The sequence below is a fragment of the Hippopotamus amphibius genome, chromosome 4, assembly GCF_030028045.1.
Source record: "Hippopotamus amphibius kiboko isolate mHipAmp2 chromosome 4, mHipAmp2.hap2, whole genome shotgun sequence".
Classification (NCBI taxonomy): domain Eukaryota; kingdom Metazoa; phylum Chordata; class Mammalia; order Artiodactyla; family Hippopotamidae; genus Hippopotamus; species Hippopotamus amphibius.
The window spans coordinates 11,784,713-11,795,972 of NC_080189.1; the positions used below are offsets into that span (position 1 = coordinate 11,784,713).

The 11,260-nt window shown below is 38.1% G+C and overlaps 1 protein-coding gene across 1 annotated transcript; it reads left to right on the forward strand.

Moving 5' to 3' along the window:
• The first annotated feature begins 3,642 nt into the window (after positions 1 to 3,642).
• On the forward strand, positions 3,643 to 7,669 carry LOC130851795 (ras association domain-containing protein 9-like). The gene is made up of 2 exons (XM_057732532.1): positions 3,643 to 3,701; positions 6,289 to 7,669. Exons 1-2 carry the CDS (start codon positions 3,643 to 3,645, stop codon positions 7,547 to 7,549), a joined length of 1,320 nt encoding a protein of 439 aa, XP_057588515.1. The 3' UTR covers positions 7,550 to 7,669.
• The last annotated feature ends 3,591 nt before the right edge of the window (positions 7,670 to 11,260 follow it).

The window sequence follows — 11,260 nt, forward strand, 5'->3', positions numbered from 1 at the left end:
AAACAAGACTAGAAGGCAATCCTCAGAATGGGAGAAAATACTTGCCAACGAAGCAACGGACAAAGGATTAATCTCCAAAATATACAACCAGCTCATGCAGCTTAATACCAAAAAAGCAAATAACCCAATTCACAAATGGGCAGAAGACCTAAATAGACATTTCTCCAAAGAAGACATACAGATGGCCAACAAACACATGAAAAGATGCTCAACATCACTCATCATCAGAGAAATGCAAGTCAAAGCCACAATGAGGTATCACCTCACACCGGTCAGAATGGCCATCATCACAAAATCTGAAAACAACAAATGTTGGAGAGGGTGTGGAGAAAAGGGAACTCTCCTGCACTGTTGGTGGGAATGTAAGTTGGTACAGCCACTATGGAAAACAGTTTGGAGGTTCCTTACAAAACGAAAAATAGAACTACCATATGATCCAGTCATCCCACTACTGGGCATATACCCAAAGAAAACCATAATCCCAAAAGAAACATGCACCATAAGGTTTATTGCAGCACTATTTACAATAACCAGGACATGGAAGCAACCTAAATGCCCATCAACAAATGAATGGATACAGAAGATGTGGCATATATATACAATGGAATATTACTCAGCTATAAAAAGGAATGAAATCAATAAAAGTTCTTTAAAAAAAAAAACAATTGAAGGAAGGGAAAATGATGGTGTTATAATCAAAACAAGATTGGCCATGATTTGATCATTGTTGAAACTAGGTGTTGTATGCATATATATAAGGAAATTCATCACTATTCCTTCTCTTTAAATTTTTAAAATTTTGTATTAGAAATTTCTATAATCCTATCAAGAGCCAATCATTTTAATGTAAAAGTAATGAGCAACTCTTTATATATTAATGACACAAAATGGATTCCAGGATATGTTGAAGAGTAAAAAAAAAGTAAGATGTAGAGCAGTTTGTATGTGTACTACCAATTGTGTTAAAAGGGCTACGTGTATATACATACACACATACATACATATATACATACTGTGTTTGCTTTGGAAGAAGACTACAGTGAATGTGTGAAAAATATTTATGTTTTATAATATACCCCACTATCAGAAAATTTTGCCAGCCACAAGCAATTCAAAAGAAAATAATATGTTTTAAAAATCAATTTTCAAAATCTTGGCTCTGTCCCCTACTAACAATGTGGCCTTCGGGACATTTCTTAACCTCTCTGGGCCTCAGGTGCCTCTTCTATAAAATAGGGATGATAAAAGTGTTTTTCCCCAAAAGGAAATGTTCTAAATGAGTTAACAGTGAAAGTGCTTCCAACCATGGCTTATAAGAACTCAAAACTCATAATTTTATTTGTATTCTTCAGAAAAATAAATAAGGAAATGGTCTAATGCTTAAGATATTCAAAAGTTTCACCATGTGACCCATTACCCAGGTAGAAGAGTCTATTGAAAAAGTAGGATAGTCCCAGCTGGGAAACAATGTATTGTGAGATTCTTTGGTTGTATACGCTGTAATTCAGTGGCTCTCAATGGGGGTGATTTTGCTCCCCACCCCAACCCCAAGGGGACCTTTGATTGTCCAAAGGGTAGAAGCCAGGGATGCTACTACACACCCTACAATGGACAGGACCATCCGCCACAACATAGTACTACACAGCCCAAGCATCAATATTGCCAAGGTTGAGAAACTGCTCTAATCTATGACCAGCATATAGTGCTGTTTGTCCCAGAGGCAGAAAAACAGTCAAATTCAGGTTCCAAAAGGTAAACTTAAGAGTGGCATTTTTCACTATAACACCTGTCATATCAATAATCGCTCAAATACTTCATTTTAAGGTTAGGAATCTGCCAAAATCCTTCATTTACCTTCATATGCATAGAGAAAATAGAACAAAGAATCATGATGTTTTTGATTAATGAAAAGACATGATTGTTCATTGATGTTCTAAGGTTACACATTAATTTAAGTATCATTGTCCATGGTGACTAGTTATCCTAAAAGCCTGTGGATATTAAGTGTAAATTTCCATAAGAAAAACAAGTCAACTTTTGAAACTCAAATATCCCCAAAGGACTTGCTTTACAAACTTCAAGGATGTCTTTATGGTTATTAAATACTGAATCTGATTTTTATTCTCAAATATTTTTAGGGTCCAACTTTAAAAAGCGTTTTTTCTTAATAGTTTCATTGTTTAGAATTTCCTCTTATGTTGTTCCTGTAACAATAGCACTCTCTCTTCTCCCTCTTACATGCCCAAGATGTTTTTCATAAGCACCTACTAATTAGGAATGCCTGTAGCCTACAGGTGGCCCAGAGGAATTTAATTTATTGGCACTGGCTGAGAAAATACCTCCCTGAAAAAACATAAGGTCTACAAAATGAAAAAGAGAAAACCAGAAATTAACAGACAGACTCTGAGGTACATGATATTATGTTTCTGCGTAGGTAATGCCCACTCTCAACATTTCTGTTTTCTTACAATGAACATTTGGTTGCCTCATTGAGTGAAGAAACCAAACAAGCAGTGAAGCTGGGTGAGGGTAAAGAAATCATGGGATAGATGGTGGAGAAAAGTCACAAATACTGTGACCACAATACCAGTCACAGAAATGAGGATTTAGCATCTTCCCATGTTTTCTTCCTTGATGTGTCCTGCGTGTATTTGTCTATCTGACTCATTTTCTTCTTTCATCTCCTTTCCCCCTCTGTTATATATAGGGTGTGTTCATGGTGCCACATTTTTCACATTAGCCCATAGGTTACAGAACATCCAGAGAGGATTTTCACATTGTAGACAAGGAGAAGGGTCCATTCAGGAATTCTTGTCAGATAGATGGATGAGTCTTTGACACCACTGGAGAACTCAGCTAATGCACGTGAATTGTGCATCGTCGCAGATGAGAGCTTTTTACAGGGGAGGAGCTGTTAAGGTTATAAGAAGGAAATATGTTTTTTAGCTCACATCTGAATATTCCCTCTCTGTTTTGGGCATCCTCCCTCATCAGAGGCTAGAATGTTCTCAGCACCCCTTGCAGCAGGGGCACAGGCTTGTGACCCAAGCTCTGTCGCTCAGATGTTTTGTGCCAGAATTTGGTACAAGAACTAGTGATGGAAGAGGGAGGAACCGCCCAAAATTAAATGTGATAAGGCTGGCACTAGAAGCAGTAGCAAGTCTAGCACACACCACACTGTCCAAGCCCAGGAAAGACTTTTGGGGTGGGGTCCTCATGGAACCAGTTCTGCAGAATGATTTTTGAGCGTTTTGCATGACATGGGTCAACTTGAGGCCAGATTCTCAGAAACTATGTGAGCTATTTAGTACCCCTTAAATAAATGTGTTTTCTGCTTTAATTAGCCAAAGTTTGCATCTATTGTTTGCATCTATGAATACTGAATGATGATGATATATGGAAACTTGGTAAATAACACTTTTTTAATGACTGGGTTTTTTCTTCTTTCCAATTTTCTGTTAAAATCCCATGAGAGAAGAAAGAAGAAAAAAAAAGTGTTTCCTTTTTCATTTGTCCATCTGATTTTTCTTTAAAAAGCTTGGGCCCAGGCTATAACCACAGGGAGGAGACCTTCAAAGAAAATTACAAAGATCAACCCTTGGAACTTCAAGGCACCAATCTCAGTTCACTGAATGCACCAACATGATAGCTTTGCCCTATAAAAGGATCTCACCACAGATAATCAGGAAAAGTACTTCAAGGTATCTGTCAGCAATTGCCTCTCTGATAGTTTTCAACACCTGCCTTTTGTCCCTGCCAGAGTCAATTTCCTAGCTTAAGCATCAAGAGCTAATTGAAAAGATATATTCGGTGTGCTTTTCTACCTACCTTCATTATCTGGAAAAGTCTTCAGTATTTCCTGATCTCAATCTCCTCAATCTTTTTGTCCCATCCACCTGAAACCCAGAAGACAGCTTCTTAGATTCACAGAGGCATGCCTTTCCTCAAATCATGAAAACACTCATGACTAGTTCTTTCCAGTCCTAAAAGCCTTTTGTTTTTTTTTCTACAGGCATACCTCATTTTACTGAGCTTCCCAGATAATTGCATTTTTCACAGATTTAAGTTTTGGTGGCAACCCTGCATCAAGCAAATCTATTGACAACATTTTTCCAACAGCAACTTCTCACCTTGTATCTCTGTGTCACATTTCGGTAATTCTTGCAGAATTTCAAAATTTTTCATGATTATTATATTTGTTATGGGGATCTGTGATCAGTGATCTTTGATGTTACTATTGCAAAAAGATTATGACTCCTTGAAGACTCAGATAATGATTAGCATTTTTTAAGCAATAAAGTATTTTTTAATTAAGGTATGTACTTTTTTTTAGACATAATGCTATTGCACACTTAATAGACTACAGTATAGGGGAAATATAACTTTTGTGTTCACTGGGAAACCAAAAGAATTCAGGTGACTTGCTTTATTTCAATGTTCACTTTATTGTGGTGGTCTGGAACTGAACATGCAATATACCCAAAATATGCTTGTATTCATTTTTTAAAATTGTCTGTTTCTTGTCTCTTCTCAATAGAGCAGGGACTCTTGCTTGTTCAATATTTTCCTAGGGCCATAACAGTGAAAGTGTACAAAAATTAAAATTGAATGTTGTTAGGATGCATGTGGCATGCATGTAAGGGGTGGTATGAGGAAGCTTTGTGGTGATGGAACAGTTCTGTATCTTGACTGTGGTAGTTACACAAATGTACAATTGTGATAAAAACAGCACAGAACTATATATACTGTACATACACACAAATGAGTGACTATAAAACTGGTGACATCTGAATAAGCTCTGTGGATTGTACCAATGTCTGTTTCCTGGTTGTAATATTGTACTATAATTATACAAGGTGTTACCATTAGGGAAAATTAGGTGAAGGGTACACAGAAACTCTCTGTACATCTTTTTACAACTTCTTGTGAATCTAAAATTATTTCAGAAAAAATTAATAATTGTTGAAAGATTTAATTAATTACATGCAATTTACAACTGTTTTTAAAAATAGGAAAAAGAAGAAAATGTTTAATGTTAAGAGTAGCTTTCGGCTCTTGATCCTAGAGGTCTTGAGTCCCCCGGTCCCATCTTTCTCTTCAGTCTGTGTCTGTGTGTTCCTCAAGCTTGCGGCACCCGTCACTCACCTCGAATCGCCGAGTTGATCCCGGCAAGAAGAGAGATTAGAACAGATCCTGAAGGCGTGGAGTGAGGAGGACTGTCACGATTCTGCTTTTTCAGGGATTTCCTGGAGGCTAAGTAAAATAATTTGTGTAAGACACCAAGCCTGCTGTATCGAGTTGTTCAAAAAAGACTGAATATTCGTTTAATCCAATACTTGGACATTAGTCTGAGGCTTGGACAGTCTTCTATAAACACCTCTATCGCCAGGACAAGCAACCCCAAAAGCTTGGACAACCATGAGGAAACAAAGAAACCCCATGCAGGCAAAGGAGCAGGAAAAAAACCCACAAGACCAAATAAATGAGGAGGAAATAGGAAAAATGCCTGAAAAAGAATTTAGAGAAATGATAGTAAAAATGATACAAAATCTCGATAACAAAATAGAGAAAGTACAAGAAACAGTTCATAAGAACTCAGAAAAACAAACAGCAATGGATAACAAAATAACTGAAATTAAAAATATTCTAGATGCTATAACCAGCAGAATGACTGAGGCAGAAGAACGAATAAGTGAGTTGGAAGATAGAATGGGAGAAATAAAGGCCACAGAGCAGGAAAAAGAAAAAAAAATAAAAAGACTAGAAGACAGCCTCAGAGACCTCAGTGATAACCTTAAACGTACCAACATTCGAATTATAGGCATCCCAGAAGAAGAAGAAAACAAGAAAGGGTCTGAGAAAATATTTGAAGAGGTTATAGTGGAAAACTTCCCCAACATGGGAAAGGAAATAATTCACCAAGTCCAAGAAGCACAGAGAGTCCCATACAGAATAAACCCAAGGAGAAATACACCAAGACACATAGTAATCAAACTAACGACAATTAAACACAAAGAAAAAATATTAAAAGCAGCAAGAGAAAAGCAACAAACAACATATAAGGGAAAACCCATCAGGATAACAGCTGACCTTTCTACAGAAACTCTGCAGGCCAGAAGGGAATGGCAGGATATACTGAAAGTCCTGAAAGAGAGAAACCTACAGCCAAGAATACTCTACCCAGCAAGAATCTCATTCAGATTTGAGGGAGAAATCAAAAGCTTTCCAGACAAGCAAAAGTTAAGAGAATTCAGCACCACCAAACCAGCCTTACAACAAGTGCTAAAGATCTCCAACTAAAGACATGGATTCAGAAGAGAAGGAAATTGTGGTTTGGGTTTGCCAAGAAGAGAAAATCATCTGTGGGCTAACCAAACGCACGACCTCTGCTGATGTCATCCAGGCTTTGCTTGAGGAACACGAGACTACATTTGGAGAGAAGAGATTTCTTCTGGGGAAGCCCAGTGATTACTGCATCATAGAAAAGTGGAGAGGCTCTGAGCGGGTTCTTCCCCCACTAACTAGAATCCTGAAGCTTTGGAAAGCATGGGGAGACGAGCAGCCTAATATGCAGTTTGTTTTGGTTAAAGCAGATGCTTTTCTTCCAGTTCCCTTGTGGCGGACAGCTGAAGCCAAGTTAGTACCGAATACAGAAAAACTGTGGGAGCTCAGCCCAGCAAATTACATGAAGACGTTACCACCAGATAAGCAAAAGAGAATAGTCAGAAAAACTTTCCGTAAACTGGCTAAAATTAAGCAGGACACAGTTTCCCAAGAGCGAGATAGTATGGAGACATTAGTTCATCTGATTATTTCCCAGGATCATACTATTCATCAACAAGTCAAGAGGATGAAAGAGCTGGATCTGGAAATTGAAAAGTGTGAAGCTAAATTCCACCTCGACCGGGTAGAAAATGATGGAGAAAATTATGTTCAGGATGCATATTTGATGCCCAGTTTCAGTGAAGTTGAGCAAAAGCTAGGCTTGGAGTATGATGAAAACCAGATTCTGGAGGACTTGAGAGAAAGTGATGGAATCATACAGCTGGAGGAACGACTGACATATTACAGAAAGCTCATTGATAAGCTCTCTGCCGAAATAGAAAAAGAGGTAAAAAGTGTTTGCACGGAGATAAACGAAGATGCAGAAGGGGCAGCTGCAAGTGAACTTGAAAGCTCTAATTTAGAAAGTGTTAAGTGTGATTTGGAGAAAAGCATGAAAGCTGGTTTGAAAATCCATTCTCACTTGAGTGGCATCCAGAAAGAGATTAAATACAGTGACTCATTGCTTCAGATGAAAGCTAAAGAATATGAGCTCCTGGCCAAGGAGTTCAATTCCCTTCATATTAGCAACAAAGATGAATGCCAGCTAAAGGAAAACAGAGGAAAGGAACCTGAGGTCCCCACCAGCAGTGGGGAGGTTCCCCCTTTTACTCAAAGAGTCTTTAACATGTATACAAATGACACAGACTCGGACACTGGTATCAGCTCTAATCACAGTCAGGACTCAGAAACAGCTGTAGGAGATGTGGTGCTGTTGTCAACATAATTTGAATGGCTTCTTTCTGACCTACTTTAATGTTGTTTGTGTTTGTTTAATAGAAAACTTTAACTGTTCCATTCTGGAAAAAAAACGTGAATCATGTTAAAGTGTTCAGTGGTTAATAAAAACTAGAGAATTTTGTAAAAAAAAAAAAAAAAAAAAAAAAAAAAAAAAAAAAAAGAGTAGCTTTCTTTGGATCTTGTAATGATGGGAGATTTATTTTTATCTTTCTACCTGTTTAAATTCTTAATGGAAATATTTCACTTTGGGCTTTAATTTCTGTTTCATACCTGTATTTTTCCTTTAGATATTCTTTGAGTCTCCTTCCACAGAAGGAGGCCTTTAAATAATCTTTGAAATTTAAAGATATCAACCCTCCCTCACCCCTAGCCCCTAAACTGAGCCCCAAATTTGCGCTCAGGTGAGAGCCCATCCACAGAACATGGTGAACCACATGGATAATTAGGGAAGATGTTAACTTTAATCTCTTTAGACTGCTTTCCTGCTTTCTGCCACTGCAGTCCTCAATTTGTTTTGCTGGCATTTGAAGCTCACTGAAAGAACAGGCTTGATTTTGTGTTAGTATGCCTAAAGGAAATATTTTCTCCTTGCCCTATCCCCTGAAACAGAGAAGTTCCGTGGGCAGGTAAGAGCATGGTGTTCCTAATGCCACTGGAGAGCCCATGTCCATGACTTATTCTTTCCATTCCTAGAAGGCAGCTCAGCTTTTTTATTTAATTAATTAATTAATTTAATGCAAAACAACCTTCTTCCTTCTCCTGTATGCTCTTTTACCTGAAAGCCCCTTGGTGATAATATTCGAAAGCGTGTTGGAACTCACCACCTCCAGCTGTGCAGAATGCCTCTGACAGCACTTCAGTAAGAAAGCTATGTTAGACTCGATCCTTTAAAAGAAAAAAAATCACACTTTAATTAGACTAAAATATTTTTTAATAGTTTTGTAATTTCCTTCACCCAGCTCTATGAGTTTCTTAAGCACAGGAACCCTGTGAGCTGTGTCTATAAATCTCGTTGAATTAGAAGTGTCTTCACAGCAAAGCGCCAGCTCCTTGGGCCTCCAGTGAAGCCCAGAGGAACAAACGAGGCTTCTAGAGATAATAATTCTCCTTTTTAACTCTCTTTTCCTACTTTTTAAACCTCTAGGCTGTTTCTCTGTCTCCTCATCACTCCTCTGACAATCTCCTTCTAAGCATGTTCTGAGCGGGAACAGTAGCACAAACAAGGGAGCTTTTACCTCTAAAATTTTCAGGAATATGGCAAATTTAGCTTAACAGGTGTCAAGGATGAGAGGACAGATGGACAGTTCCTTGGGTGGGGATGGGGAGGAAGCCAGTCTTCTCATTTGGTTGGAATCTCAGAACTTTGTGAATGTGTGGAACGTAGGAAGGTGTGTTTCCGGGTTAGAGACTCTATGAGCCCAAAGCCGGCAAAAGGTTTCTTGATGATTATCTGTTTCTGTTTACTCCACTTGTGTTAATCTTGTGCCACTCTTGTGCCTTGTTTCTCATCTCAGGATTTCGCAGTCCTGACATATTCCTTTTCTTTCCCCAAGGCATGAAAACTAAGGTCTATAGAAGAAAATGGACAGCATCACATAAAGAATTAAGGATGGAGCACAGGCAGGAATTCCCAAGTTCGCTACCTTCCATCTGCTCTTTCTGCTACACAACCCCTGGAGCTGAGTACACTTACACTCCAGTTACACATGTTGGAGGGACTGGAGATGGCAATCCACCACCCAGCACTCACACACATGGCATCCAGACCTGGGTTCAGCCTCCACTCATGACGGCAGATGTGGACACAGCTTTCCTCTCTCATCTACTTTTGCCATCCCACTTTCTTCCCACCCTCCTGTCAACTCCTTCTCCTCCTCTGCAAATTAAAATTGCATTTTATATATGATTCCCCAACAACCTAATTTAGACAAATAATTCTAATACATGTATTTTATTTTGTTTTATACAGAATAAAAGGATTTATCCAACAAGTCTTCCTTATAAAGTGTTGTATAAACTTGAAGAAATATACTTTCTGCACATTAATGTGTATGTTCATAGTGAGACATTGGAAACCAATGGTGTGATGTTCCTACATATAAATTGAGGACAAACAATACTGCACATTAAAACAAAAGGTAAGAAAAGTGTTCTAAATAATCAAATAAAGAAGACTAACATGACACCAAAACTGTGCAAATGCAAATAAAGCCAGGTCAGTGGCCTTAAGATATATCACTGCCACCACATTTGGAAAAAGTGAATTTGTGGGGTTATCAGGTGGGGTGCACTAAATTAAAATAGCACTGGAGGACTGTACTGTAAAAGAACTAAATGAGAGATTTTTCTTAAAGAAACAACTTCTCAAGTGCTTGGCAGACACCACCTTAATCAAGTAATGAACATAAACATCATTAGTAAAGGGATAAGTTTAAATCATGTAACATCCAGTAGAATGAAGAACTCAGCATCACTTCTGTGATACTTTTGCCAAAATACATAACCTGAAACAAGTCATAAGGAAATAGCAGAGAAATTCAAATTGAAGATATATAAAATTCCTGGTATATTTTTAGTTTTTTAAGGAAACTCCATACTGTTTTCCATACTGACTGTACCAATTTACATTCCCATCAACAGTGCAGAAGGGTTCCCTTTTCTCCACTACTATATGACCCAACAATCCCACTACTGTGCATATACCACAAGAAAACCGTAATTCAAAAAGATACATGCACCCCAATGTTCACTGCAGCACTATTTACAATAGCCAGGACATGGAAGCAACCTAAATGTCCATCAACAGATGAATGCATAAAGATGATGTGGCACAAATATCCAGTAGAATATTATTCAGCCATAAAAAGGAATGAAATTGAGTTATTTGTAATGAGGTGGATGGACCTAGAGTCTGTCATACAGAGCAAAGTAAGCCAGAAAGAGGAAAACAAATACCATACGCTAACTCATATATATGGAATCTAAAAAAATGGTACTGATGAACCCAGTGGCAGGGCAAGAATAAAGATGCAGATGTAGAGAACGGACTTGAGGACACAGGGTGTGGTGGGGAAGGGGAAGCTGGGACGAAGTGAGAGAGTAGCATTGACACATATACACTACCAAATGTAAAATAGATAGCTAGTGGGATGCTGCTGCATAACACAGGGAGATAAACTTGATGATGGGTGATGACCTAGAAGGGTGGGATAGGGAGGGTGGGAGGGAGGCTCAAGTGGGAGGGGATATGGGGATATATGTATAAATACAGCTGATTCACTTTGTTGTACAGCAGAAACTGGCCCAACAGTGTAAAGCAATTATAGTCCAATAAAGATCTGAAAAAAAAAATCCCAGTATAGTCTTCAAAAGTTTCAGAGTCATAATGTGAAAGACTGAAGAAATGTTGTGGACTATAGAAGACTAAAGAGATAATGACAATTAAATGCAATGCCTGTTGCCATTTTACACATTCTCTTTGTCCTTTATATTTCTAATAAAATGATGGTTGGTTTTCTCCACATTTTAAAGTATCCAATATCAAAAGAACCTACTGTTTTCCAGGCAGAGGAGTGAATTATGATGGAGTCATTGTTGCCTGGGCATATGTAAATTTAACCATCTGAAATAAAGGCCTTAATCATCTTGCCATCTTTGTTGAGTTTTTCACATAGATAATAACAAAAGCAGTTGAATT

Excerpts from the sequence above, each read along its gene's own strand:
- LOC130851795 (XM_057732532.1), top strand. The coding sequence starts at position 3,643 with ATGATAGCTTTGCCCTATAAAAGGATCTCACCACAGATAATCAGGAAA. Across the intron at positions 3,702-6,288 it reads ATCAGGAAAAGTACTTCAAG|ATCTCCAACTAAAGACATGG; the intron begins GTATCTGTCAGC and ends CAAGTGCTAAAG.